This window comes from Serinus canaria, chromosome 15 (assembly GCF_022539315.1).
Source record: "Serinus canaria isolate serCan28SL12 chromosome 15, serCan2020, whole genome shotgun sequence".
NCBI classification, from domain to species: Eukaryota; Metazoa; Chordata; class Aves; order Passeriformes; family Fringillidae; genus Serinus; species Serinus canaria.
The window spans coordinates 3,586,827-3,614,622 of NC_066329.1; the positions used below are offsets into that span (position 1 = coordinate 3,586,827).

At 48.2% G+C, this 27,796-nt stretch overlaps 6 protein-coding genes across 7 annotated transcripts; 2 read left to right on the forward strand and 4 right to left on the reverse strand.

Moving 5' to 3' along the window:
- Window positions 1-1,639: 1,639 nt before the first annotated feature.
- On the reverse strand, window positions 1,640-4,834 carry LOC103818037 (dynein light chain 1, cytoplasmic). The gene is made up of 3 exons (XM_009092288.4): window positions 4,667-4,834; window positions 4,013-4,150; window positions 1,640-2,249 (listed from the first exon to the last, which is right to left on the reverse strand). The coding sequence occupies exons 2-3, from the start codon at window positions 4,142-4,144 to the stop codon at window positions 2,112-2,114; spliced, it is 270 nt and encodes an 89-aa protein (XP_009090536.1). The 5' UTR covers window positions 4,145-4,150; window positions 4,667-4,834; the 3' UTR covers window positions 1,640-2,111.
- Window positions 4,835-6,841: 2,007 nt separating this feature from the next.
- COQ5 (coenzyme Q5, methyltransferase) lies at window positions 6,842-11,779 on the forward strand. Its single transcript, XM_009092553.4, has 7 exons — window positions 6,842-7,004; window positions 7,387-7,536; window positions 8,025-8,249; window positions 8,961-9,067; window positions 10,660-10,748; window positions 10,951-11,062; window positions 11,179-11,779. The coding sequence occupies exons 1-7, from the start codon at window positions 6,857-6,859 to the stop codon at window positions 11,278-11,280; spliced, it is 933 nt and encodes a 310-aa protein (XP_009090801.1). The 5' UTR covers window positions 6,842-6,856; the 3' UTR covers window positions 11,281-11,779.
- A 127-nt stretch (window positions 11,780-11,906) lies between these two features.
- On the reverse strand, window positions 11,907-14,245 carry LOC103818038 (dynein light chain 1, cytoplasmic). Its single transcript, XM_009092292.4, is given in 4 exon segments — window positions 11,907-12,286; window positions 13,418-13,555; window positions 14,062-14,086; window positions 14,088-14,245. Coding segments are annotated over 4 exon segments (444 nt in total). The 5' UTR covers window positions 14,231-14,245; the 3' UTR covers window positions 11,907-12,148.
- Window positions 14,246-17,414: 3,169 nt separating this feature from the next.
- Window positions 17,415-19,942, reverse strand: GATC (glutamyl-tRNA amidotransferase subunit C). Of its 2 annotated transcripts, none has more exons than XM_030233252.2 (4): window positions 19,777-19,942; window positions 18,742-18,908; window positions 18,257-18,360; window positions 17,415-17,879 (listed from the first exon to the last, which is right to left on the reverse strand). In XM_030233252.2, the coding sequence occupies exons 1-4, from the start codon at window positions 19,891-19,893 to the stop codon at window positions 17,821-17,823; spliced, it is 447 nt and encodes a 148-aa protein (XP_030089112.2). In that variant the 5' UTR covers window positions 19,894-19,942; the 3' UTR covers window positions 17,415-17,820. The 2 variants fall into 2 exon arrangements, with proteins under 2 accessions (XP_030089112.2, XP_050836357.1); XM_050980400.1 differs by having other exon boundaries at window positions 18,742-18,905; window positions 19,777-19,936.
- Window positions 19,943-19,951: 9 nt separating this feature from the next.
- On the forward strand, window positions 19,952-21,495 carry TRIAP1 (TP53 regulated inhibitor of apoptosis 1). The gene is made up of 2 exons (XM_009092295.4): window positions 19,952-20,158; window positions 20,857-21,495. Exons 1-2 carry the CDS (start codon window positions 20,012-20,014, stop codon window positions 20,938-20,940), a joined length of 231 nt encoding a protein of 76 aa, XP_009090543.1. The 5' UTR covers window positions 19,952-20,011; the 3' UTR covers window positions 20,941-21,495.
- A 1,675-nt stretch (window positions 21,496-23,170) lies between these two features.
- Window positions 23,171-24,828, reverse strand: LOC103818040 (cytochrome c oxidase subunit 6A1, mitochondrial). The gene is made up of 3 exons (XM_030233828.2): window positions 24,661-24,828; window positions 24,261-24,400; window positions 23,171-23,441 (listed from the first exon to the last, which is right to left on the reverse strand). Exons 1-3 carry the CDS (start codon window positions 24,764-24,766, stop codon window positions 23,361-23,363), a joined length of 327 nt encoding a protein of 108 aa, XP_030089688.1. The 5' UTR covers window positions 24,767-24,828; the 3' UTR covers window positions 23,171-23,360.
- Between the last annotated feature and the right edge of the window lie 2,968 nt (window positions 24,829-27,796).

Sequence of the window (27,796 nt, forward strand, 5' to 3'; positions counted from 1 at the left end):
GCCAGTGTGCCGGGCACGGGAAGGGCGAAGGCAGCGCCGGCCGGTGTGCCGGGCACGGGAAGGGCGAAGGCAGCGCCGGCCGGTGTGCCCGGCACGGGAAGGGCGAAGGCAGCGCTGGCCGGTGTGCCGGGCAGGGGAACGCCCCCCGCGCCCCTCACGGCCCAGCCCCGCTCCGCCATCCCCGCCCGGCGGCTCCGCCTCTGCCGCCATTGCCCCGGAGAGCCCCGGCCATGCCCCCTGCGCGCCAGCCATTGGTAACCGCCAGGAGCTTCCCAGGAGCTCATTGGTCAGACGAGGGACAATGGGCGGGGCGTTCCCCAGCCCGGCGTGCCGCGCGCCCGCTGCCATTCCCATGGCGACGGAAACGCCGCCGGTTCCGCGGCCGCTGCGGCCCCGGTAACCAGGGACACCAGGGAGAGCGGCTGCCTAAAACAATTGTAATGCTGTGGACGCTGTCATGAACAGGGAGGGGATCGACTTAATGCCTCCCGCTGCTCCTGAAAGCACCGTTTTCTGTGCAAGAGCCTGGGTCGTTCTATTGGCCTGGCTGGCCATTACCTCTAGTTGCTCAAGGTGCTTTGAGCCCACACTGGGAAGAGTTTCGGAGTTTTTTCTCAGTACGATAGCAGCTATCAGCAGTCTGGGGTTACTGGAAAAACACAGAGGACACCGGGCTTATCTTCAAGGCTCCACATATTTTCCTTCCCTGCAACACATCACCAGGAGTAAGACATGGGACAGACAGATGGTCTTCGACCCAGGCCAAGGGCTACTGTAGCTTCTGCTTGTCCCTGCCAGAGCACAGGCCTGTCGAACCACAGTGCTCCTTGGTGACTTATGTACTTAGCTCAGCTTTCAGGTATTCTGGATTTTGGAAGAGATATCTCTGGAGATTTCTCTGAGGTGACACCAGGCCCCAGGAAAAGTCCAAAGTATCACATGATCACAGTATTTCACTTTTCCAGCTGTTCCCCCTTGATGTCTGGTGTGGATAGTGTTTAATGAAAGTCTATTGCAATCAATCATTTATCCTCTTTGCAATGACTGTGATCTCTTTCAACTTCCCATTTCTCCACAGCCCAAATGGACCCTGCAGAAGCTGCTGCATTTCTTTATCCTGTACCACAGCTGCCTGCTCGTACATGGGTGTTTGTACCAACCAGTGAAGAGGGTCTAGCTGCAGGAGGAACCCCCTGCCAGACCCACCTGCCAGGATTGTCATTCCCAGCGTGCCCTTAGTGCCACCGCTGTCACTGGGCAGCATCAGCCAGGTGTGCCAAGCAGGGGCACAGCTCGAGCAGCAGCTGCTCAAACAGGGGCTCACGTTAAGCAGCATTCTCTGGCTGGGAGCCAGGCCCTGCCACCCACACGGACACAAGCACCGCCCTGGGGCTCCCACTCCCCCTGAGTGCAGCTGTTGTCCTTTGTTGCCAGGCCCGCAGGGGTGGCTCCACTCCATGCCCGGGATCACCCACAGCCCAGGCTGATCCAGATGGAGCCCAGGCCTGTGGGCTGCAATGGGAACACTGCAGCCCCACACAGAGCCCCACACACCCCCTCAGGCACCCCCATGGCCTGCCCAGACCCAGTCATCCACCGTCACCACAACATACAAATCAGCCAGAAATAACAACCTGGCTGGGGTAGAACTTGGCTTTTATTCTCCAGTACACTTCTCCAGAGACAGCAGAAAAAAGAAACAGTTTAGGTTTTCAGACAGCACGTCCAGCAAAACAAGAGGGGGAAAATTATTTTATAAAAGTAAAATCAAAAGAATAAGAGAAGTTTGGAACATAAAGAGCTAAACACTGTCAGTACTTGCATAGCACTAGCAGTAATCAGGAAATACAGTAGATGGCTATAAAACTTGCAAAAGCAAAACTGCTCCAACAGCTCTAGTAGCAAAGGAGGAGCCTTCTAGAAAAAAAAAATAAATACAAGGAAGACTTTTTTGGTACTTTTCCTTTTTATATCCACGATGTAATGTCATCTGTTACAACATAATCCCTGCCATTGCCCTGGAAGATCAAGGCCTGTGTCCTCAGGAAGGCTGCAGTAACTAGTCAGAGAGTCCTGTAACTGGATGCAAGTTTCAGTAACAGTCCATGGTTCTAGCCAGACTTGAAAAGAAGAATAGCAACTTGGCCGAGGTAGAAGTAGATGAAGTGCTTGGTCTCATGAGTCACATAGCTGCCAAAATTCCTTCCCACGATGCAGTGCCAAGTGGGATTGTATTTCTTGTCAAACTCCTGCAAAACAGATCACTACAAATTAAGAACTCTTCTAATAGGTATGTACCTTCTGAGCAAGGCAATTAGAGGAAGAACAGATGCTCTTTAAGTACTAGGATTATTTTATTTACATCTTATTGTTCACCTGCTGCTTAGTCAGACACACAAAAACCCCACAGTGCTTCCTAACTGAGCAGTATTAAGTTTAAAATATTACTTTTGTTGAAGGAAAGTAGTCTTCTATTCCCCCACAATTCATAACATGATTGAATCTAATATTCTCAAGTAAAAGATTCACCATTAGTTTTGTACCCAGAGAAACAAAGCCATAATTTAGACTTCATTTTTATCAGCAGCACAGCTACTAAACAGAAAATTCTCTGCCACCTGCTCTGTAACAACAGTATGATCAATAAATCTAAGCAGTTGTGCTTTACATATTCTCAAACAAATCCTGTATTAATTCCCACTAGTTGCAACAAAGGATATCTGAAAAGTCCTAAACTCTCTTTTCAACTTTCACCGGTACCTTATGGGTCTGGAGAAAAAAAGCCCTTTAGTATTCTGGTCATAGCACACCAGTATTTCTTCAGCAGAAACAATCGTTCTGCATGGATTAATTACTTCTCATGTCAGAGGAGCTTCTCCACCCAAGTATCCCAAATTTTAAAGTCACCTCTACCCCAGGTATCCTGGAGCAGAGTCCCAGGCTTCGAGTGGCACAGCAGCAGAACAGCTCCAGCTGGGTGCCTTCAGAAAGACCCTGAACAAAGAAACTGCCAGGCAATTTCGCCCTCCCAGTTGCAGTTCCCCACCCTTCACAGTTCTGACTAATAACATTAGGGTCTGGGGACTTCTTGTTCTTTATTGGGTTTTTCATGGTCTCTGGACATGTTTTTTTATCCCTCACATTGTGATTTCTGCTGACAGTTATAACTTCATAATTCTCCAGCTTGAAACAGCTCTTGAGGCCCTTTTACACAGTGTTAAGTAAAAGTTAACAAATCTATTTGAAAATTCACAGCTTGCGGCCTAAACCTTTATCAAACTTAGCTCCTCGTGCCAAGCAGTTAACTCCAGACAGTTTCAGTCCAATCGGCCTCAACATGTCAACAGCTCTTCCTCTCAGATCACTTTAACTTCTACTGACGCACTTTCATTTCTCCGTTCCCCTGAGCTGACGAAGCAGGAAATACAATCTGAACTAGATCTTTCTCATGTATTGTTAATCCTACATAAAGGATGACACAGATGTTTCAAACAACAGATAAGCAGTGCCACCAGGATTTTTTTTCTTTTCTGCTTATATCACTACATAAGGAGGGGTGTGATTACAGAGAATTGCAGAAAACCACTTTTCCCCTGCTATTTTTGATCCAGCTGGCAAGAATTGTAAAGAGATCCTTAAGATTAAGTTAAATACAAACGAAACCAAGAAAAACAAGCTATCTCTCAAAGGAAAACCACAGGAGAGCTCAATAGAGTCCCTGTGTTTTGCACCAGCTCATCAGTCAGAGGGACAGTCAGGTGCCACTCTATCCTCACGTGGACAACAGACAGCGGCAAAAAAGGCCGTAAGCAGAAAGCACTGCAAGAAAGAAGCAGCACCTCGAAAGAGCCCGTAAAGGAACACATGGACATCAGCCTAAAGAGAAAGTCTAACTTGATTATCTAGCGTCTCTAGGACTTGTTTTTCTAGCACTACTTGCTTAGCAGCATTCTCCCAATTGATTTTTCATGTGCATAGAGATATCATGAACACATTACAAGCCAACATCTACCTTCTTTATGTGAGCAGCGATGTCCTTCTCGATGTTGTATTTCTCCAAGGCTTGAGTTGCACATTCCACAGCATCTTGCTGCATCTCCTCTGACATGTCCGCATTTTTGATCACTGCCTTTCGATCACTCATGATTGCCTGCTTGGAAGAAAAAAGAAGGAAATTCAAAGTTGCAGGAGCACCTGCCAGAACCACCTGCTGCCAAGCACCCCCACAGGTATCGCCATTCCCAGCGCGCTCCCGGGCGCCGCGCGGTGCCCCCGCCCTGGCCGGGCGTGCCGGACACGGGCACGGCCCGAGCAGCGGCGGCTCAAACACCGGCTCACGTTCGGCACCCGCTCTCCGGCCGGAGCCGCACAAGCACCGCCGCCCTCCCGGCCCTCCCCAGCGCGGCGCTGCTCCGGGATCTCCACGAGTCCAGCCCGATGCCCTTCCCTCCCCCGGAGAGCCCGGCACGCGCGGCCAAGGGGTCGGAGCCCCGCGTGGCTGCCGGGTGCCGCCGGCAGCTGCCGAGGATGCGGCTAAACCGGGTGCAGTCCCGGAGAAGAGCCCAGGCGCGGGAGGCTGCCCAGTCCCAGACTTCCCGAGCCGGACCCGATCCCTCTCGGCAGCTGCCCCTGCCCAATGCTCAAGTCGGCAACGCCTTGCCCTCACCGTCGAGCGGGCGCCGCGGTATCGGCGCGGTGCGGATGCAGAGCTGGTGACGGTGCTGGACGGCGCGGAGCGATACACGCACTCGGCTCCGCCGCCGCGGCTGTTTAACCGACCCGCGCGCGCCGCCGGCGCCTCCGAGCGCCCCCAGCCCCGCCCCCTCAGCACCGGCCATCAGCCATTGGTCACCGCCACAATCACCCCGAGATCTTATTGGCTCCGCTGCAGCGCTCTTGCAGGGTTTTGCCGCAGCAATTTCTTTCATCCCGGCATGCCTTGCGGCCGTTCCCATGGCGACCGGCGGCCGCGGCGATGCGCGGCGGCCGCGGCTTAGGGGCGGCCCCGGGCCCCGCCGGCCCAGCGCGGGACAGGCCGTGACTGGCGGCTCTCAGGCCGTGCGCAGCCCTTCCCCGTCGCTTTGTTTTTTTCTTCACGGCTGAGCTGCTTGAACGCAGGAAGGAAGAAGGGGAAGGAGTAATCCCGAGCACTGGTACAGGTTGGACGCTGACTGGCTGGAAAGCGGCTCTGCAGAGATGGAGCTTGGTGTCGTCGTGGACAACAAACTGTCCCTGAGCCAGCACTGTACCTTGGGGGCCAAGAAAGCCAGTGAAATCCTGGGGAGCATTAGGAAGAGCATTGCCAACAGGTCAGGGAGGTGCTGAGCACACCCTCTGCTCAGCACATCTGGAGTGCTGTGACCAGCTCTGTGCTGCTCAGAACAAGAGAGACACGGAGCTCCTGGAGCAGGTCCAGTGGAGGGCAGCATGGATCATTAAGAGATCAGAGTATCTTTCCTGTGAGGGAAGGCTGAGGAAGCCGGGCCTGTTCAGCCTCAAGAAAAGACAGCTGATAGAGGTCCTCATTAATGTGTACAAATATCTAAAGGCTGGGTGTCAGAGAATGGACCAGGGTCTTCTCAGTGGTGCTGAGAAATACGATAAGAGGCAGACAACAGGCAGAAACCGATGCACAGGAAGTCCCACCTGAGGAAGAAGAATTTCTTCACTGTGCAGGTGACTGTGCACTGGAACAGGTTACCCAGAGAGGTTGTGGAGTCTCCCTCAGTGGAGCTATTCCAGAACCATTTGGACACAATCCTGTGCCATGTGCTCTGGGATGACCCTCCTGGAGCAGGAAGGTTGGACAATATGACCCAAGCTTGACCCATTCTGTGGCTTTGTGAAAGCAGCTGGTCACTGGTGTCCATGCAGTGTCTATGACTACAGCATGGGAGGGACTCTCCCAGTCACTACTCTGGTAGGCAAAGATCATCTGGCACTATAACTCAGGCTGAGAAAAATACCCAACAAAACCAAATATGATGCTTTGGAGGGCATCCTACTGCAAAGATCAGAGTTTAAAAATATTATATGAGGAAAATAGGAGAAAATCGTGGTGTGGTCTGATGATGGTGCTAAAAGTCTCAATATGGCAGGAAGGTCCTGGGTGAGGGAGCCCAGCTCATGCCCTGGGAATGCAGTCCCTGGACTGATTTTAATAGCATGAAGTCATCTCTCCTGAGAATGGGTTAAGTAACTTCTTTGTATCTACAAAGCTGGCAGAACTCCTGGATGATTCAAGTAGTGTGATAAGCAGGGCAGGTTTTGGGAAAGAAGAAAAGGAAAGGAAAAGAAAAAGAAAAGTTAAGTTTCTAATGTGTCGTAATGCTCCTAACCAGAATCAAGGCATCTTTCACTCCTCCTTGCAATCCACCAGAACCCACAAACCCTCCCTCCCGTTCCCCACGAGGCTTCACTAACTTAAGAAAACTGCAAAATTAGAAACCTAAAGAAAAGCTAAATAAAATAAAGTTGAACTATTTGCGAAATTACTCAAGTACACCGTGAGGGTTGCGTTGGGTTTGGGTTTTTTTTTTTTTTTTTTTTTTTTCCCCCCGTCACGTTTGTCCTCACAGCACAGATTACGTCGCAGCAGCGACGGAGCAGCGGTGGCACCGGCGCCGGGGGGTTCGGTGACCGCGTCCGGCGGCGGAGCGCTCTCCCGGGTCGGTCCCGGTAGCAGCGGGCACGGGCGGAGCGCTCTCCCCGGTCGGTCCCGGTAGCAGCGGGCACGGGCGGAGCGCTCTCCCGGGTCTGTCCCCGGTGGGAGCGGGCACGGGCGGAGCGCTGTCCCGGGTCGGTCCCGGTGGCAGCGAGCACGGGCGGAGCGCCGCCCCCGCCCCTGGTGCCGAAGATGGCGGCGGTGCGGCTGTGCCGGTGCCGCTGCCGGGCGCTGCTGTCCCGGTCCGCCGGAGCTCTGCGGGCGCGCCGCGGCCTGGCCGCGGGGCCGGAGATGCATTTCGGCTTCCAGACCGTGACGGAGGAGGAGAGGAGGGAGAAAAGTGAGGGCGGCGGCGGCGGCGGGAGAGGGCGGGCCGGGCCCGGAGCCGAGCTGGGCTCCCGGGCGGCCGGTGGTCGTTGTCCTCAATGCTGGGCAGTGTTTGGGGCTGGGCCCTTGTTTGAGGCGTTACCGGGGGTCATAATATCACTACTATTTCCCTCAGCTCGGGAAGGCTGTGTTTCTCCAGACACCTTTGTCAGGCAGCAGGCTCAGTCGATTCAATCTTTTTTTTTCTTTTTTTTTTTTTTGTAATGAGATTTCTTGTGGTATTTTTCAGCTCCACATAGTGGAGAGACCTCCACAGGGCAATAAAGGACAAGTTTTACTTAGACATAAGCATTTCTAAGTAAATTGCATCTCATTCCCATGTCCTTTCTTTGCAGTTTATCAGGTCTTTGAAAATGTGGCCAAGAAATACGATGTAATGAATGATTCAATGACTCTAGGAATTCATCGGGTGTGGAAGGATATCTTCGTGCATAAAATGAACCCTTGCCCAGGAACACTCCTCCTTGATGTTGCTGGGGGAACAGGTAAATAATTTTGGTGAGTTCCTCATGACAATGCCACAGACTTTTTCAGCTGTTTGAGTCTGTTCAGAATTACGTTTCTTGCTTTTTTTTTTTTCCTCACCCCTAGCTCCCTGTCTTTAAGTCTAGTGAAGCATCTACTTGACTTTCCCAGAGAAGGGTTGGGAGCTGATATCTTTGTGTTTTGTAATACCTTGCTTTAAGGGTCTGAAAGTGTTATAGTCCTGCCATGATTTGTTATGGCAAACTGTGTGAATTTGTAGAATGTCATGGACTCTTTGATTTTAATAAGTTCCCTTTCTGTCTATATACATGTACACACACACTCTCTCTTTCTGTGTCTATTACAGTGTGTCTGAGGGGGTGTTTTTATAAATATATATGACTAAAAAGAACTAGTAAGTCAGTTGGATGTTCAAAGCCTTATGTTTCAACTTCCTGGAGTCAGAAAACATTCCAAAATGTGTGTCTTTCCTTTGAAACAACTGCAGGTGACATTGCCTTTCGATTCATTAATTATGTTCACTCTGTACGACAACGCCAGCTCCAGAGGAAGCTCAAGCACCATCAGAATTTGTCATGGCAGGAAATTTTTGAGAGTTACCAGAAAGACAAATTTAACTCACTAGGGGATTCCCAAGTGGTGGTCTGTGACATCAACAGAGAAATGTTAAAAGTTGGGAAGCAGAAAGCACAGCATCTTGGCTACTCTGAAGGTAAATAATGCATTGTACTGTGGCTGTAATGTTCCTGATAGCAAGAAACTGTAAGGGACAGAGGTTTTTTTGCTGTTTCCCTGTGTACATTCAGGAAGAGTGGGAGCTGTGCATGGGGAAAAGGAGCATGAGTTGCACAGTCACTGATTGTGCATTTTGTCTGCTTGCCAATAGCCTGGACATCCATGTTCCACAGATAGACATGATCCCGATCCTTTGGGGGTCTAGGAAGCAACACAGCTGCAACTGCATCACAAACTGATAGTCCTGACGGAGGGAGTGTGGCTTTTCATGTTCCTCAGCCTGTGGGAGCTTTCTAGCAAAATATGTTAAGTGTTTTGGCCATTGTTGCATGGCAAGATGTTAGTAATTGTCCATAGCTACACTTTGAGCAGAGATTCTCTTTTTACAGCTTTGCCACAAACAAATGGCAGCCAACAGTGCTTTCCACTATGATGCAAGTTTTGGGTATAATCTTTGTGGCACATACACACTGTGTGTATGTGCAGAATGGTGTTTTGGCTGATCTGCAAAATCAACTACTCTGTCTTGAAAGATTTGTGAGTAGAGGCCATTCCTCTAACAAAACTGCAAAATGGAAACATTTGTTTTCAATATCACTTTAAAATAATCAATTCCTTCCAGAATGGATAAGTTCTAGCCTTTCTGGAGCAGTCTGAGCTCAGTTCTATGACTTGTCTTTCACTCCAGGCTTGTCCTGGGTACTTGGGAATGCTGAAGAGTTGCCCTTTGATGATGATAAGTTTGATGTTTACACAATTGCCTTTGGAATCCGAAACGTAACTCGTATTGATCTGGTAAGTTACTATAGTGTATTCTGACATGGGGTCCTTATGATTTTTTATTCTACAAAGGAAACAAAGTAGGAAGATCCTAATCTACTCCTGAAACATTTAAAGTAAGTGACATGTAGTGTGCAACTTGTGTGAATAGAAAATGCAATTAAGTGCCCCACCTTTGTCATAAAAAGATAGATTTATACCAGTTGCACCCAATCCTTCCAGCTTGGCAAGCCACCAGTCTCAGGTTCCTAAGGCAACGGGCTGAATGTTACAGTCATTCCCCACCTTCTCCTGACCTATGGCATGGATGGATCTACACATGCACAGGGCAGTCAGGCTGCATATCTCAAATCTTCCTGCAGCACCTGATCTATATCCATCAGCAGTGGGTCCAGTGCTTCCTGTCCCCTTCTGTTTCCCTGCCTGAGCCAACACAGCTGCCAGAGCAGAGTGGGAAGGAAGCTGCTGCCCCCACTGCTGTTGAACCAGCCTGTTCAGCCCAGTGCTGCTGAGTGTCTTTACACTGGTTTGTGGCAGAGCTCCCTATAAAGAACAAGTATGATTTTAATTAGGATAAGTAGTGCTCTTTGTTCTGAGCTATCTCTGTCCTTTGAGAAGTACTGGCTGTTGTGGGGGTGACACCTGTCTGGAGGCACTCATTGTCTGTTTTGGAGGAGTGTGTTACAACCTTGGCAGAGCTCCTGTGGAAGGTGAAACATGTGGATCTAAACCACCTTGAACCATATTCCTTTGAACTTACTGTGCATGTGGCTTTTCCTGGTGCTTTGTCTGCACCCTTCCAAAGCACAGGCTCTTTGCCTTCATGCATACAGCAGTCTGGTAGCAGAGCTCCCTGGAGACCTGATACAAAACACACCCAAGCTGCCAACTCTTTTGCAGACCTCCTGTGTAGTGTTGATATTTTATCCCATAGGAGCAGGAGAGTTGAAGTCAAGAAAGTGTACAGCCTTCAGAGGTTCTGGAATACAACTCTGCTCTTGTATGTAAAAACATACAGTTTTAAACAGGATTTTGTCTAGATTCTTGTTAGGTATTCTATTTTGATGCAGGATGGAATTTTCAAAGTAGCCAAAGATTTTCTTCTTTCTCTTTCCTTCCTGTTCTTACACATTGCTCATCCAAAACCCAGTATCATTCCTTCTTTGAACCTTTGGGTGTGCCTCACAGTAAAATCTTTTGATTGAAAAAAAATTATCATGCCTGTTTTTGATTTTCAGTTTCTTGTAGCTGAGTCACCTTCTCCCTTTTGTGTTTGGTCTGTAATTATAAGAGCTCTGCCAACAAACTTTCATCAACTGTGTGTAGGGAAAGAAAATTGCAAACCCGACATCACAGTTTTGACACAAAGCCTTGTGAAAATCTATTTATGTAAGAGCAAGAGTATTTGTGCTTTGGGTTTGTGGCATATTTGGGGCTTTTTTTATACTTGTCTTGGGATGCTTCTCTACAATAAATATTGCAGATTGCCAGTCAGGATACTCTTCATTCCCCTCAATTCATCAGAGTTGCATGATAATATCACATGGCATGATAATAGGCAGGTGCTGTTCTACAGAAGCAAACTTATCACACCTGCTTTGTCTCAGGCACTTCAAGAGGCCTATCGTGTGCTGAAACCAGGAGGAAGATTTCTCTGCCTTGAATTTAGTCATGTCAGCAACCCTCTTCTTTCCAGGTAGGAACATAGTGATGCTTTATGCCAGGTCACAAGGCTCTCTTGTTTGTACTCAGAATAAGAGGTGGAGACACTGAGACCACATCTTGGTGCACTTTTAGTCAGCTACAGACTGCACAGCCTAGTGGCACAGAGACCAGCTCGTGTTGGAGAGGGTTTAAATTTGTTTCTGTTAATCTGTATTTACCATCTCTCTGTGCAGGCTCTATGATCTCTACAGTTTCCAGGTTATCCCTGTTCTGGGTGAGGTTATTGCTGGTGACTGGAAGTCTTATCAGTATCTTGTGGAGAGCATCCGACAGTTCCCCCCTCAGGTAAGGCAGGATTTCCCCAAATTCACTAACACACAAAACACAATTCCAGCATAATCTTGTGGCCAGCTGGTTTGTGGGCCTTCAGGTTCTTAATACTTATGGCACTTATTTTTCAGGAGGAACTGAAGGCAATGATAGAAGATGCAGGCTTTTTCAAAGTGGATTATGAGAATTTGAACTTTGGCATTGTTGCCATTCACTCAGGCTTCAAACTGTAAGTCTGGGTACCAAAACACCAAAAGTATAATTTTCATGAAGGATATGAAAGCTGTGGAATTTTAATGGGATCAAAAGGAGTTCTAAGAAGTTGTGCAGCAGATACTTGCTCAGCAGCTGGGCTCAGAAGAAAACAAGTTACCTGTCCCCACCAAGAAACCTGTGGAGTGACTCCAGTGATGTTTCTTACACTTGCATTTCCCTTCAAGTGCAATGTAAAGGATGTGGCCAAAACTGAGCAATGCTGACAAGTGAAGCAAGTTGGCAGTGGGTGTGGATAAAGACACAGACTGATTAGTCTCCAAATAAGATGCCTTTCTTTTTACTAAGCTTTAAAGGAGGATATTATACTTCTGAGAAGCAGCTTGGATTTATGAAGTAGCTATGGACTTTCACGAAGCTGTTATTATCTTTGTCATGTGGAATTTAAGGATTTTTTCCCATGACTCCTTCTTTCAAAGCCAAATGGAAGGATTATGAAATAAAAGGGCTCTGCATCAACTTTTTTCCACTTAAATCAGTCTTGTAAGAAGGTTTCCTAAGAAAGGATGGATTTGGGGTGTGGGAATTGAGGTGGGGATGTTCATCCTTCATTCACATGGCAATAAAGAGGGTAATTCAAGAGGGCAAAGGGATAAACGGTTTTATTAGCAAAGAAGCCATCTTTTGAAAGAAAATAAATACAAGGAAGACATTTTTGCTTTTCTATATAGCCACAATGAAAATACCAGCTGCTAGAGCAAAATCCCTGACCATCAACAATACAATACAAGACCTGAAGATCAAGATGTGTTTCCCCAGGAAGGCTGAAGGTGGGAATCACTGTGCAGTCCTGTGCCCAGGTGCAAGTTTCAGTAACAGTCCATGGTTCTAGCCAGACTTGAAAAGAAGAATAGCAACTTGGCCGAGGTAGAAGTAGATGAAGTGCTTGGTCTCATGAGTCACGTAGCTGCCAAAGTTCCTGCCCACGATGCAGTGCCACGTGGGATTGTATTTCTTGTCAAATTCCTACGGAACAGAGAATTAGAAAATCAGCATTTTCATGGTAATTATAATAATATTGTCTAACAGTTGGGGAGGGTTTTTTGGCAATGATTTGTCACTTGATAACAAGTATCACTTTTGGAAGAAGGCAATTAAGGAGCAGCATATGCTCTTAAGCACAAGGATCATCTGTCACTTTATAACTCATCTGCTGCTTAGTCATACCAAAAAAAAAAAACCAACCAAAAAGCTTCCAAGAAGAGCAGGAATAAGGTTAAAACATATGTTTGGGGAGGTAACTTTTCCCCTACAGTCATGCCATGATCTCAAACCATAACTTCTAAGAATTTGTCTGCTTGTTCTGAATCTCCAATGAAACTGGTATTTTTCTATATTAGCTTCTATTTCTGAAGCTAATGGGATTCATTAGCTTTTTTTTTGCAGTAAGGATGCTGAAAGAACACTTGATGGAAAATTCTTTGCCATATCTCTGACACCTGGTCATGAGATGATGATGTGACACGCTGCTGTCAGGAGCCTGCTACTAATAAACCCCTGTGTACAGGTCTACAGTGAGCAAACCCATGCTCAAATCCAGTCAGTGGATTTATACTGCAGAACATAACAGCTGTCCACTGAAGAGATTTTTGTGAGGACATGGAAGTTTCTGTTCTGCTCAACCAAACCCTTCAGCTCCTTGCAGCTCAGTCAGGTTCCCAGTAGGAGTCAAGAGAGAAAATGTGACAAACTGTAAGCTATGAACCATCTGTTCAGCATTAGCATGAACAGCTTGTCTTACATGTGGTGGGAAAGGCAAAAAACCAAACCCACATATTACATGGTCGGTAAAGCACCACTCTTTAAATAGGCTGCAGAGAGCCCGTGTCTTGTACCAGCTCATCAGTCACAGGGACAGTCAGGTGCCACTCTATCCTCACGTGGACAATGGGACAGTGGCAGAAATGGTGTAATGCATTACAAGAGAAAAGCAGAAGGACCTAGAAAGGTCCACATAAAGGGTGGGGAACAGAACAGAAAGAGAGAAAGTCTAACTTGATTATCTGGTGCCTCTAGAACTCGTTTCTCTAGAGCTACTTGCCCAGCAGCGTTCTCCCCAATTGATTTTTCATGAGCACATTACAAGCCAACATCTACCTTCTTTATGTGAGCAGCGATGTCCTTCTCGATGTTGTATTTCTCCAAGGCTTGAGTTGCACATTCCACCGAGTCTTGCTGCATCTCCTCTGACATGTCCGCATTTTTGATCACTGCCTTTCGATCACTCATGATTGCCTGCTTGGAGGAAAAAAGAAGGAAATTCAAAGTTGCAGGAGCACCTGCCAGAACCACCTGCTGCCAAGTACCCCCACAGGTATCGCCATGCGGTGCCCCCGCCCTGGCCGGGCGTGCCAGGCACGGCCCCGGGGCAGAGCCTGAGCAGCGGCGGCTCAAACGCCGGCTTACGTTCGGCACCCGCTCTCCGGCCGGAGCCGCACAAGCACCGCCGCCCTCCCGGCCCTCCCCAGCCCCGCTCCAGCCCGGCAGCTCCGCGAGAGAGCGCGGCCGCTCCATCGCCCGGCCCGACGCCCTTCCCTCCCCCCAGGGAGGCGAGGAGAGCCCAGCACGCACGGCCAAGGGCTCGGAGCCCCGCGGGGTGCCGCCGGCAGCTGCCGGGGATGCGGGAAAACCGGAGGCGGCGGCCGGGGAAGAGCCCAGGCACGGTGGCGCCGCCGGGACACGCGGGGTCCCCGGTACCGGGATGACGGAGTCTCTGGAGCCGCCCGCGCCCCGTCCCTCACCGTGCGGGCGCTGCGGGACCGGCGCTGCGGAGCGGACGGCGCTGCGCTCTGGTCCGTGCGCGCCTCGCAGCGCCTCTGACCCGCCCCCTGCGCGCCGACCGCCCCCATTGGCCACCGGCCCGCCTCCTGGGCGACGATTGGTCAGCGCTGCCGGCCCCTGAACGCCCATTGGCTGAGGCGCGGCGTCCGGCCGGGTTTTACTGCGGCATTGTCTTGCGGCCCGGGATGCCCCGCGCCGCGTCCGTTCCCATGGCAACCGGCGGGATGCGGGGAGGCAACGGGAGAACGGGGCGCATGTTTTTGGATGGTCACGTGGATTTGGGCTGTGTATGGAAAACTTCCAGTCCTGACTCCCGTGCTACTGATCTGCTGTGCCAGGGGAGGTTTAGGTTGGATATTAGGAGGAATTTCTTCGCAAAACTGGTGATTAGACATTGGAAGGGGCTGCCCAAGGGAGGTTGTGGTGTCACTGTCCCTGGAGGTGTTTAAGGAAAGACAGGACATGACACTGAGAGCCGTGGTCTGGTTGGCATGGTGGTGTTCAGTCACCAATAGGACTTGATGATCTCAGAGGTCATTTCTAATCTAATTCTGTGATTCTGTGCGGCATCATCAGATCCTGGGTAAAAAACTTGTTCCTTAAAGTATGCTCAGTCTCCGAGCATTGGTAATGTGTCCATCAGCTTCTGTAAAACACCTTTCCATAGGTGATATGTAGACCCCAAAAGACATTTTATTACTTGCTATAGTTAAACCAATAACAGACTTTGTTTCTCTTTGCAACAAGCTCTTGTTGGGAGTATCCCTTTTAACAGCATGTGGTATTACTGAAAGAATACTGGGATTACCTGGGGTAGCTGTTTTAGTAATATGGCCTTCACTGGCAGTGAAGCCCACCCACGTCAAAGGAAGGAGATCCTTCCTCATAGCTTGTGAATGGCTCTTGATCACCTGTCCTGTTCGCTTGTCTGTTTTCAGTTGTGTCTTTTCAAGTCACACTAAGTGACCTCTGATAGAAATCTCTAACCCATGTTTACTGGGTATGATCAAGTCAGCTCCAAACTTTGTTACTTTAGTGAACCAAATCAGACTTTTATGCCATTTTTTTCAGACCTATTTCTGCAACTCTTGCATTTTTTTGTTTGTGTTTGGTTTGGGGGTTATTTTGGTGGTTGATTGTGTTGTTTTGGGGTTTTTTTGTGGTTTTTGTTTTTTTTTTTTGTTGTTGTTTAAATGAAGCAAGATGTTTTGGTAGAACCTTGGTGCTCTGTTTTCTTAGTTTCACTCTCCCTGGGGCACTTTCTGCTTACACTCTTGTCAGCAGATAGAACATTGCTGTTGAGTCTTCCACAGCTGATCTGTTAATAACAGGACTCTGAACCACTCTACAGCAAACAGCACAGGATGATTTAAAAGAGGTTGTTAAATACTGGTTGGTAGGACTCCCATTTCCTTGTAGAAATGTTTAAAAAACCCACCTCAAGAGCAGTCATTCACCTCACTTGCCATGTAAATGTTTTGCATATTCATACGTGTAGTTACCTGCTCAGTGTCATTCAGAGCAAAAGCAGCATAACTGCAAGCAACTCTGCTTTTGCAAACACCTCAGAAGAATACACTACCCCAGAAATACTGAAACTGCATCATGTAATACTTTTGTCACTCTAGAATATCTCAGAAATAACTCCTGACTTAGAGGTTTTAACATTCCAAACAGAGATAGAGTTCACAACTTTGCTTGTGTGCTAGAAACATGAAGAAGTTTTGAGTGGTCTTGGGGCCACAGTAAGTAATTAATTTGCAGAACCGTGTTCAGTATCTGCAGCACTTGCAGTAGTTCTTTGAGTTCTGGACAGTTTTGTGCTGACAGAATGGAACCATTTAACAATCTTCCAAGTTCAGCTCCCACTGAACTTCAGAAACACCCATGAATCTCTGAGGAGGTGGTTGTGTTTGGTAGCTGCAGGCACATTTCTCTGCATTTATTAAGAAATGGTTTGCTGAGGGAACAATTGTGATGACGACTGCAGGAAATGGCAGTGTGGGTGAGATACACGTCGGTAATGAGAAACATTAAAGCCTGGGATACATCAGAGCCCTACTTGATAATCAAGAGTATAAAAGTAGAGTTTCCCTCGGGACAGAGCTGCAGGGAAAGGCAGAACAAATAAACACAGGAGATGATAGCTGGGGTAGAGGAGGTGCTGAAGAAATCTGGGTAATGGATAAGGGATCTCATGAGATTGCTCTCCCTGTTTGGGCTGTAAGCACTTTTCATGAGGTGGTTTTTCACTCTGTGTTGCACAACCTATCACTGTACTAACAGAGCTTCTTCCTGGGGCTCCGAGTTAATACCAAAACATAAAATAATAATTATTAGCAATAAAACAACTTCCATCTTCTTTTTCTTTCCACAAAGGCAAAGAAATCTCCACATTGAAATTTTTTTTGTAAACCTGGGATTTATATGCAAGAGCTTCCAATCTAATTTTATATCTACAGTTTTGTGGTGGTGGAAAAATGTCAGCAGCTCTAAGTGAGGTTATCTCCATGGTCTCCAGAGAAACTGGATCCATTTACTGAGTGCTGCAGTGAATGCAGGGGAACCAGCACATGAGGGGTGTCTCTCCCTCTCTCAAAGTGCAGCCAGGGCCCAGTGGGGCTCAGCACCACCAGTGTTAGACCCACTGAGGCACTGACATGCCCTGCCCCACAGGCACTTCTCTTTTTGGTGGTTGCAGGTGTCTGAGTCAAGGTTGTAATCCCCTTATTTCTGGTGAAGTTGCATCAAACCCCTTCATTAGGGAGATGTGTGTTTTCCACTTTAAATGCAGTTTGGGCTGCAGGGAACAAGCATCAGGCAGTCTGTTCTCTCCCTGGAGTGTGTGGGAGCAGCACTGAACTGGCAGTTTTAAGTTTAGCCTGTGCTGCATTGGCAATGTGGGATCATCTTGTCCAAATTGTTGGTTTAGCTGTTGCCTTTAAATAGTTACTTGATGCTATTTTGGGTTAAAAGCTCCTGCAGCCAGTCAGTTCCCTCTCAAATTCCTCTTCCTTTTTCTGTGTAAATAAAATTGTCCCCATTCTCTCTGATGGTCAGAGGAAGAGGCCAAAATGGACAGATCAAGGGGGTACTTCTCAAAGTGGGAATTACCTGATACTATGATTGTGGTATTAATCATATTGATTGATAAATATTTGAAGTCTTTCCTTGTTATGATTTCTATGCACATCTTAAATTACTTACAGGCTGAGCTTGTATATTTGTAAAACTTCAGCTTTGCAGGGTCTGAATCTTGACAAGTCTGAGACTAAAGCAATAATACAGTGTTATAGCTTTGCAGAGGATGGGGTTAGTGGTGTTAAAGACAGGCTTTATTTCAATACCCTTGAAAGAATTCAAGATCATAGTAATTACATGTTTTATATATCTAGGTGAGTATATTATGGATGCTTAAACAAATAATGAGGTAATTGCACAATTAAGAGTGGGACAAGGGTTTGCTCTCACCTCCAGACAGCAAATTCACTTTGCCAAATAAAGAGAATAAAGATGACTCAGGTCATCTGCCATGCTGCTGTCCAGCTTCAGAGACACTGAATATTTCAGCAGCACTACTAAACTTTTACATTTCTTTCTTCTGTCTTGCAAGTGCTTTTCTTCTGACCAAAATACATGCCAGGGTGTTTCAGCTGTGACCGCACAAAACTTCATTTTCCCCAAATAAAATTCTGAAAGGGCATTTGGGCTCTGGGCTGTCACTGAGAGCCCTGCAGAAAAGTCTCTCGTTCTTCCAGCTTTGGTAAAGGGATGTTACCTGAGAGAAAACAAAAAACAGGTTGTGTGAGACCAGCTGTAAGTTACCTTGAGGGCAGGACACCCTGGCATGGAAGTGTTTCTGCAGTTTACTCCATGTACAGGCTGCCTAAATATCCTGAGAAAGTCAGGAAAGTAAGTCCTGCCTGACCTCCTGTAAGGAATTTCTCAAGTGTGCAGTAACTTGAGAATCAGGTCAGCCTCTGTGCTGCTTCTGGACCCTAAATTGCACATTGTTTTACACAGATGGCTACAGTCATTTCTTTTAGTGCTCCCTATTATTGACTAGTATTTCCAAAAGTAAATGCAGCTATGGCAGGTTGTTTTCTTCAGGTTAATTCTAGCAAGATTAAGAGATTTTTGTAAGCAAGTCAATACCTGGTGGAGCCACAAAATACTCCTCTACTTTCTCTCTGGCATTTTCCAGCAGTTCTTTGGTGCAGTTACCTTCTGTCACATCATCTTCTCTGAGATACAGACACCTGAAGGACAAAGGTTACTGGTTGTCTTCAAGCTGTTCTGTGAATATGAGGTAGGAAGGGTGGCTTATCTCTAAATGTGTTGTTGGTCTCTTAAACAAACATTGAAACAAGTACTGGAACATTTGAAGCACCTAAAAATGGCACTGGCAGGCACTGGGGGTGCAGTGTGACAATTAAGACAGATTAAAGAACTGAAGTTCACCTTTGCTTTGCTCACACATAAAAATTACACAGCCAATGACAACTTTCTTCCTCACAGAACCACAGGAAGACATTTTGAGCAAAGGGGCCACATGTATGGTGATTCCCAGGGAAAAAAGGTGCCAGAAGCAAGCAGTTTGATGCATGAACAGATAAAAGGAGGCTGCTGTGACTCATCACCTGTCCTCCAGCACTGAATCCATGGGTTCCACGCCGTTGGTGTTCACCTCATGAAGCTGATCAGCAAACTGGATCGCTTTCTGCAGCCGCTCCACGCCCTCTGCATCCCGGAAATCCACCAGGGCCAGGTGCTCCAGGTGGTCCAGCACTTCCACCGACACTTTCTGCTGTACAAAAGCATCAATACAGACAAAAAAGTCAAAAATTAGCAAGTTTAATTGTGCTACTTTCTTTTAATTAGATACTTGTTGTGGGGGTAACAGTTGTGGGTTTCTCTGGGTCTGGATTGAAGGCACTTGAGAGGGCAGTTCATGTTTGGACTCAGGTGTTTGTTGTTTCTTATCAGTAACACAGTCTCACTGCTGTGAGTTCAGCACCTTTTCATTAGAAGGCACAAAATGGTCAACAATCTCTTGTTACAAGGTCTTTTAAGACTAAACTATCCAATTAAGACATCTAGATTATTTCCCCTTTTAACCCAATAACTGATCCCAAAGAGCTGCAATGCAGACTTGTCTGCCCAATTACAAAATGCCACCCAAACCCAAGAAGGAAGAAGCAGCCTGAAGAAGAAACCCAGGACAACACCCTGTGCCCTCCACCTTGCTTCCATCCACAACACACTAAAAATCCCAAAACCTCAATTTCTCACCAAGTGACACACCGACACTGCTCTCTATAATCTATTTCACACTTTTGTGGGTTCCAGTCTATCTTGAAGTCTGGGAAACTTTCTCCATGAATGAGGGTCAAAGTCAGTGCTGCCCTGGGGGTCAGGGCACCCCAGAGCAGACTGAGAAATATTCCCAGTGCCCTGGGTTTCCACATTTGTTACACGTCAAAAACGGAGTTCACAAAGAATCCTAAAATCGTTAAGGCTGGAAAAGACCTTTAAGGTCACCAACTCCAGGCCACCGGTAGGACCCGCACACTGCTGTCCCTCTCTGGGGAGATTAACGGGTGTTGTATCCCGAGCCCGCTGCCCGCCTCGCGGGGGGCGGAGCGGCGGTGCCCGAGCGGTGTCTGCAGCGTTACCCGGAGCGGTCCCTGCGGCCGGTGCCCGCCGTGCCCCCGGTGCCGGTGGCCGCTCCCCGGTGCCCGCGGGAGGCCCCGCGCGGCGCGGAGCCACGGCCCGAGGAGCAGCGCGCGCATGGCCGCCGCCTCACGGCCCGCGCGTGACGCCCGCGGCGCCCCGGATGTGCGTCAGTGAGCGGCGCGCCCGGCCCGGCCCGGCCCGGCCCGGCCCGGCCCGTCCGGCGCGGCCGCCGCGATGAACAGCGTGGGCGAGGCGTGCACCGAGCTGAAGCGCGAGTACGACCAGTGCTTCAACCGCTGGTTCGCCGAGAAGTTCCTCAAGGGCGACAGCGCCGGCGACCCCTGCGGGCAGCTCTTCAAGCGCTACCAGCTCTGCGTGCAGGTGCGTCCGCCCCGGGCCCCTCCGCTCCCTGCCCCGAGCGTCCTTCCCCGCTCTGACCCTTCCCACCGCCGGCCCGGTACCCCCGGCAGCCTCGGGCCTCAGCAGAGACCCCACATACAGCGCTGGGTTTGTCTCGCCCCGTGTCTGTCGGTCATGACACGGAGTATTTTACAGGCGTCTCCTATTTTTATTGCACACGACTCTTAAGGCGGATCTGTAGAGGCTGCAGCACGTTCCTGTTAGACCGACTGTAGTTCAGTGAGTTCTCCGTACATCCTTCAGCAGCTCTAACATTGAAACTTTATTCAAACCTGCCTCTAAGACTACTTTTTCCAGATCACTTGTGTTTTTAGGTGATTTCTATTCTGGCAACAAGCAAGAGGACAAGAGGTTACAGGCTAAAGCTGCACCTGGGAGGTTTAGGTTGGACATAAGGAGGAGTTTTTTCACAGAAAGGGTGATCAGACATTGGATTGGGTTGCCCAGGGAGGTGTAGTCAGTGTTTAAGGAGAGCCTGGGCATGGCCTTGGTCTGGTTGACGTGGTGCTATCACTCATGGGCCATAGGTTGGACTGGATGATCTCAGAGGTGTTTAACAGCCTCACTGATTCTGTGGTTCCGTGTTTTATACCAAAGATAGCATCATGAAGCCCTATTAAGAAGTGGTGAATTTAATTATTTGGTTTTCTTCTTTCCAGAAAGCAATCAAGGAAAAGGACATACCCATTGAAGGCCTGGAGTTCATGGGCCCAAGTAAAGGAAAAACTGAGAACTCCTCTTGATGTTGGCAGTATGGGTGGAGTCACTAACAGGAGCCTTGGGACTAAGCACCATCACCAGGTGTGCCAAAGGTGCCACCTGGAGAAGACCTTTGTTAACTGCTTTCTAGGAAGTGACAAATGTTCTCTGCTTTTGAAAACAAACAGCTAAAAGAAAAGAAAAAAAAAAAGGACTGGATCATGTGGTAACTGCTGCCTCCTTGCCAGTGAAACTTGGTGGTGGTTCAGCATGACAGCTTAAAAATCCATGTGAACTTCCTTCTGAATGTACTCTGCAATGGGGAATGCTGGCTGGAGTGGGCTGGGATGGGTTCTTTGTGACTGATTTCTCTTGCTTATTTATATAACACTTGAAAGTGTTTAAAAAGAATATGAAGGGGGTTGATGTACTTGCTATCATCTCTATGCTGCTGAATTTTGGTGATGAAATTAGTTTCATGTAATCCTGAAGGGCTTAAGCACTGTTTTGTGTCATCTGCAGAGATGGTGTAAGAGCTCTAGTGGACCTGCAACAGCTTGGCTAAAATAAATACAACCAGGTTACATTTTCTTCAAGTAGGTAACTGTGCAGTAGAGTCTGATTCTGCCCCTAGGAGGGATGGAAGAGCCTGCTCAGCAGCTAAAGAGAAGATTTTTAATACAGAGGTTGCTTCAGCCTTTTCTGAGGTACTGACACATCCATGAACTTGGAATTCTCTCTCCTTTTAGCATTACATATTTCTGTGGTTTGATCCTCACACAGGGATGGAGCAAAGCTTGCCCCTCTCCTTACACCAGCACAGGGGAAAAAGATATTATGGCCTGGGGACAAAAGATAACTTCATAATTCTAGAATTACAGTGAGGAAAAAAGAAAGCTTCATTCTCTGCTTTTAATTAGTACTAATAATTTAAAAGCTTTACTTTTAGAAAAAACCCAGCCAAACTAAAAAGGTGTAGTTCTCCAATGTTATAGCTGGTCTGCACCATAGCCCCCCAGAGCCCAGACCCTGAGTCCTGTGGGCCTTGTGCAGAGGAGCAGGAGCTGCTGCAGCCTGAGGTTGTTGTTCCTGTGCCACTCAGAGCCAGGTGAGCCACACTCCAGTTCTCAGGTGCAGAGAGCTCCTCCAGTGTCAGCACAGGGCTTAAATATAGCACTGAAAAAACAGGCTGTTGGCAAAGGGCAGCAGCTCTAAGGGAAGGATCTATAAATAGCTTTTTGGAGACAGTTGACTCTGTAGCTTTTCTTTTTTAAGGAATAACACACAAACTGTTGTGTTTGCTTTTCTATTATCTTCATGTAGGGCTAAATGTAATGTGACTTTGTCAGCTCTAAAACAACTGTGCCCTTCAGTGCCTTGTACTTTCAACACAGGAAAACCTCTTCCAGCAATCATTTACTGGTAAGCAGACAAAAAAAAATCACATGGAAACACGGGGAAGGGCATCCTGCAGTGCCACTGTGAGATTCTCCCTTGCCATCCATCACTCCTTTCCACAGCAAGGTGCCAAAGCAGCTGCTGTGTTCTGCCTTTTGGGAAGAAGCACATTAATTACACCTGAGATAGAGCTCACACTGTGCAAAAAATACAGAAGTTATAGTAAGAACTGGAAAATGGTTGAGTTGCAGTGAGCAAAACCTTGAAAATCAAAGTTGTACTGGCACAGGCTCAGGCTGCTGGCTCACTAATCCCTTCTGCATGACACAGTACATGTTATACAGACATAAGCAGTAGAACCAAAATTGCGTTTCCTTCTGCAAAACCTGTGTGAGAGACTTTGTACAGGCTGCAGCTTTATGGAAAGCAGAGTGGTGAGCAAGATAAGTGCTGATGTACCTGAAAATTTGAGAGCTGAGGTGAACAGTGTGAAGGCAGAGCTTAGCTCAGCATCTTTGCTGCCACTCCCTGTGCCAGAAGGGACCAAGAAAAAATCACCTTTGTGACTGTTAATAAATACTGCAAGAGCTGATAATGGAGAATGTGCTTCAGTATATATTGAATATTAATCTATGTATCCGTTGTTCTGGCTGTGAGTTTAGAGTGATCAGTCAGTTAAACCAGGCATGAAGAAAATGACATTGTTTCCTGTCCTGTGCATTCCTGTGGTGGTACCAGACACAGGAACGTGAGTTACCATTGAAGCAGTCAAATCCCTTTGCTCCAGCACTCTGTTCTGGGGGAAAGCTTCATGCTTTATGCAAACACTGAACTGAAAAACTCCTAAGGAGTCAGATAAACAAGTCAAATCCCAAATTCACGTTCAGAGTTGTTTATTTAAAGGGCCCCATCACAAGCACACAGGGGGGCCACAACACCACTCAACTTCATTACAGAAGAAACACTGAGTTTCTGAAACTATGACCCCAGAAATGATGGCTCCCACTCAGCATTCTGGTTCAGGATGGGGAGAGCCAAAGTTCTGGCTGTTGGCAGGATCTTGGTTTTAATCTTCATAACCAGTTGGGAGAGGGTTAACGTGGGGGTTGTGAAACAGAGTTTTATTCCCATCACCCCAGGGGAAACGCTGTTGAAAGAAGAAAGAAAATAAGCCAGTGGCAGCTCCTGAACAATCCCTACAAGCACCTGAAACCAAGAACAGTACAGACTCAAACATCAATTCTCCCAGGCAATTAGTGACAGGACAGGAGGAAATAGCCTCAATCTGTGCCAAAAAAGGTTCAGGACAGACTCAGGAGTAATTTCTTCACAAAAAGGGTTGCTAAACATTGGGACAAACTTCCCAGGCTGCTGGGGTCACAATCCCTGGAGGTGTTTAGGTAAAGACTGGATGTAGCACTTGGTGCCTTCATAGGGTTGAGAGGGTGGAGATCAGTCAAATGCTGGTCTCCATCTCAGAAGACTTTGCCAACCTAAATGATTCTATGATCACAGAGCTTGACAGACTGGTGAATTAGGAAGCTGATTCCCAGGATGTAGGAAGCAAGAGCTGGAAAACTCTTGTCTCTCTTAACTGGAAGCCACAGTCTCTAAACAGCACAATCGTTGCTCTCAAACATTGTGATGTATTATGAGGACCCCAGTTTTGAGTATTTGGCATCTCCACTGCTACCTTTTAGATCTGTATTACTTTAGGTACAGCAGCTCTAGGACTGAAACATTTTTGAGCAAGCCATTAGAATCACTCTGGGGTGGGAGAGCCTGTGAATGTCATGGGTACTTCATCAGAGCTGTGACAAACTCTCACTGCCTCAGAAACAGCCGTGAGTTGGTATCACAGCCATCTCAAGTAGCAGTCGAGAGAGGAAAAGGTGCTGTGGCAGTCTCAGAGGAAGCTCTGCAGCCGTGCAGGGGAAGAGGGCTGTAACCCCGCGGGCCTTGGTACCTTGGTCCTGATGCGGAGGTGCGCGTAGGGCACGAACTCGGGCCGCTCGTGCTCGTGCTGCGCCTTCAGGTAGCAGTTCAGCATGCACACGGCCACGCCGGGCAGCGCCACCACGAACGTCAGCGTCTTCCACATGCGGGCTGGGGGACAGCGATCACAACAAGCACGGCTCTCATTAGCGATGCTCACCCGACATGCGTTACCGCAATTAGCGCGTTAACGAGGCGCTAATGAACCCTGCGTCCCACGCCCGAACGCGGGTGCCCTCCCCGTGTGTAACAGGGCCCCATCGAGCGCCTGCCGTGCCCCATTCCCGCAGCGAAGGGCACCGGCTGTCAAGGGCAGCGCCGCGCCGGCCGCGGGCCCCGGCTCCGCCCTCGCCCCGCAGGGACCCCGTTACCTCCGCCCTCCTCGTGTGCCGCGGCCGCCGCCAAGCCGCGCGCCGGCAGGGAGCGCGGGGCGGCGGGGCCGAGCAGCAGGCGGGAAACCCGTCCGAGCGCCGCCATGTCCTCCTGTCCGCACAGCGGGACCGGAACCGGAACCGCGCCGGGCGGAACCGGCGGCGGCAGCGGCCGCGCTGACCTTGAACGGGGCCGCCCGCGCGCACGCGCCGCCCTGCGCCGGAGGGGCGGGGCGGTGACGTCATCGCGGTGCGGGCTGAGGGGCGGCCCGGCGCCATCTTGGTGCTGAGGGCGGAGCGGGCCCGGGGGAGGTCGGTGGGGGGGCGGTGACAGAGACGTGGGGTGACAGGGACGCGGCGTGACAGAGACAGACTCGCTTAGCTCAGAGGTGACCTCGGAGAGCATCGAGTCTGTCCTATGACCGAATGTTACCGTGTCAGCCCGACCATGGCACTCAGTGCCGTGCCCAGTCTTCACTTAAACACCTCCAGGCACGGTGATTGCACCACCTCCCTGAGCAGCCCATTCCAATGTCTGATCACACTTTCTGTGGAGAAATTACTCTTGATGTCCATCCTTAACCTCCCCTGGTGCAGCTGGAGGCCGTTTTCTCCCGTCCTGTTGCTATTGCCTGGGAGAAGAGGCCGATCCTCACCTGCCTACATCCTCCGGTCAGGTAGAGAGTGATAAACAGTTCAGAGAGTGAAAAGTCCTCGGGCCGTGGGGTCAGGGAGAGTGCTGGGGAGGTCCCAGGCATGAGGGGATCAAAGGGCTCCTCAAATGCTGCAGCTCTGTTACCACCAATGTGGTTTTAATTACATGGATTCCTGGCATGATTCTACTGAAATAATAACATAACTTGAATGAACACAAGATCTCCAGGAAAAAAAAAAAATACAAATATCTAGGTTCTCTTTTATTCTCTATTGGGGCCTGGTGGTTGGCTGTTTGACTTTTGGTGTACATGGACAGTACATTTTCCAGCACTTAAAAACCCACAGCAAAATGAGAGGATTCCCATGGTGCATATAGAAACTGTAATAGTAAAAAAACCAAAGAAATTGAGCTTTTGGGAAGGACAACGGTAGGGGCTGGTTTGAGAGGAGTGACATGGAGGAATTGTGTTTTACTCCAAACAAGGTTGCTGTTGGAAGGAGGAGGTTGTTTGGTCATGTGCACACCTCGGTCCCACGGAATTGGTAATTTCTCTGTTGCCAAGAGCAAGGAATGCAGCCTGGTCTGGCTGTAAGATGGTGGGGAGATGTGTTTGCTGCTGGGGAACAGGATTTCTTTACCCATTTTCACTTGGAGCAAGGCTTGTGTCCAATTTACTGTTTGAATGTAAGATGGCTAGGACCTTGGAAATGTGTTGTGAAACACACCTTGGCATAAAAATATTGCTCAGTTATTTGCTTTATCTGAGTACTGTAAACTGTTAAAAGTGCTTTGGTTTCTTTGTTCTTCTCTTTTAAATTACAATTACCTCTTCCAGTACTTTGCTTTTGTATGATTTTATTTAATAAATAGTTTTAAGGACCACTTTGTTTCCATACTGAAAGAAGTTATTCCCAGGTACTGTGTGTACCTGCACAAGTGTTCTGTCATCATGGACAGGATGCATTTTGTACAAAACAGTCCTCAAACCACTGGGGCTTGCCATGTGCACACACACCTCCCCTGCTAAATCCACATTGGAGGGAGATTTTGCCTTTCCACACCTTCATCCTTTGGATTCAGGCTTATGAGATGTCTAACATATTGGACTTTTAATATAAAAAGAATTTGCATGTGGAGTTTTGGGGGAAACAGAAGATCTGAGAATTATTTGGTACAATATTTCAGTGATGAAACTAAGACTAAGTTCTGTATCCTAAAGCAAATTTGTAGCAGGAGCTATATAAACAAAACTACTCTTGTTTGTAGCAAAAAAATCTTTAGGCAAGCAACAGACACTAATGTTTATGAACAAGAGAAAACAAAGAATCAGCAAAATAAGCAAACATCTGTTTTGGATGAGGAAAAATTCTCTCGAAAATAAAACAGGTTTGTGAGCTGTGCTGCTGCTGCAACAGCCTCAAAACACAACCTGCAAGTGTTAAGCAGGAGGTGAGAGCAGCCAAGGTTTGCTTCTCCCAAGTTCTCTCCTTCTCTACCTTTACTCCTCTGACAGTCTGGAAAATGCCCTTTGGAGAAGGCAGTAGTGGCACCTCTTAGCACAGCTGCCCCAGGAGCTCCCCCATGTAGCTCTAAGGGGCTGGTGCAGAGCACCTGGAAATGGGGATGAAGTCTGTCCTGAACCCGAGTTTGGTAGCAGGTTCATTACAGTCTGAGTTACACTGCTTTAAAATGGGTCTGCCTTAGTCTTCATCATCCCAACAGCTGTGATTAATCTCTGTATGAGGTGTATCAGGAGTCTGGTGGGTCTGATTCACATCTTTAAATGTAAATTAGGAGTGACTGCTGGGAGACACAAAAGATTCCACAAGAATAATTTATTTTAGCTGAGGGAAGACAGGCAGGTATTGAAAGAAACCTAGATATTTTAAGAGTATTGTGAATAATGTTTTGATGTAGTTGTATGAAATGTGTTTAACTCTACAATATGTGATAGTTGTTATCACTGTGATGATTGCAGTCCTCCTGACAGCACGTGTTTTTACAAAGCTGTGTGGAAAATGAGGGAACAGTCAGCTCTGGCTCTGCAGCTCTGTCTGAATTATTGACCCATGGCATGGGAAACCCTTTTGTACTCACTACTCTGCCTCGCAGAAAGGGTTCCAGGTGGGGTTTTCCTCCAGCTGATCTATCTGAGGGCCAAGAGATTGATTTAGAAAATAGCTTATCACCTTTAAAAATGGCCTATATCCCATGTTTAGAGAAATTTTAGTCAGGTACATTTTTACAAAAGATCCAGCATCCCAGGAACTTTTTGAGGGTAGAAATGCTACAGAGCTCTGAAAAGGGAGGGGAAGAATATATTTAATATATGTCTGTCTGTCTGTCTGTCTATAAAGTGGCAGTAGCCAGTCACAGAGAGAAGGCTGTTTCAGAGTAGTGGTGGTTCAGGTGGAGGTCAGGCCAGGACTCCTGGAAGCTCACTTGGCTGCCGGGTACCAGTCTCGTGCTGGGTGTGCA

Coding starts and splice junctions, on each gene's coding strand:
- COQ5 (XM_009092553.4), top strand. CDS start 6,857: ATGGCGGCGGTGCGGCTGTGCCGGTGCCGCTGCCGGGCGCTGCTGTCC. Junction 9,068..10,659: donor ACGTAACTCGTATTGATCTG/GTAAGTTACTAT, acceptor GCTTTGTCTCAG/GCACTTCAAGAGGCCTATCG. Junction 10,749..10,950: donor AGCAACCCTCTTCTTTCCAG/GTAGGAACATAG, acceptor CTCTCTGTGCAG/GCTCTATGATCTCTACAGTT.
- GATC (XM_030233252.2), bottom strand. CDS start 19,893: ATGCGCGCGCTGCTCCTCGGGCCGTGGCTCCGCGCCGCGCGGGGCCTC. Junction 18,361..18,741: donor GATTCAGTGCTGGAGGACAG/GTGATGAGTCAC, acceptor TTTGTCCTTCAG/GTGTCTGTATCTCAGAGAAG. Junction 17,880..18,256: donor GTATTTTGTGGCTCCACCAG/GTATTGACTTGC, acceptor GTTTTCTCTCAG/GTAACATCCCTTTACCAAAG.
- TRIAP1 (XM_009092295.4), top strand. CDS start 20,012: ATGAACAGCGTGGGCGAGGCGTGCACCGAGCTGAAGCGCGAGTACGAC. Junction 20,159..20,856: donor GCTACCAGCTCTGCGTGCAG/GTGCGTCCGCCC, acceptor TCTTCTTTCCAG/AAAGCAATCAAGGAAAAGGA.
- LOC103818040 (XM_030233828.2), bottom strand. CDS start 24,766: ATGGCGGCGCTCGGACGGGTTTCCCGCCTGCTGCTCGGCCCCGCCGCC. Junction 24,401..24,660: donor GGCACACGAGGAGGGCGGAG/GTAACGGGGTCC, acceptor GCTGTCCCCCAG/CCCGCATGTGGAAGACGCTG. Junction 23,442..24,260: donor ACCTCCGCATCAGGACCAAG/GTACCAAGGCCC, acceptor TTCTTTCAACAG/CGTTTCCCCTGGGGTGATGG.
- LOC103818037 (XM_009092288.4), bottom strand. CDS start 4,144: ATGAGTGATCGAAAGGCAGTGATCAAAAATGCGGACATGTCAGAGGAG. Junction 2,250..4,012: donor TCGCTGCTCACATAAAGAAG/GTAGATGTTGGC, acceptor TCTGTTTTGCAG/GAGTTTGACAAGAAATACAA.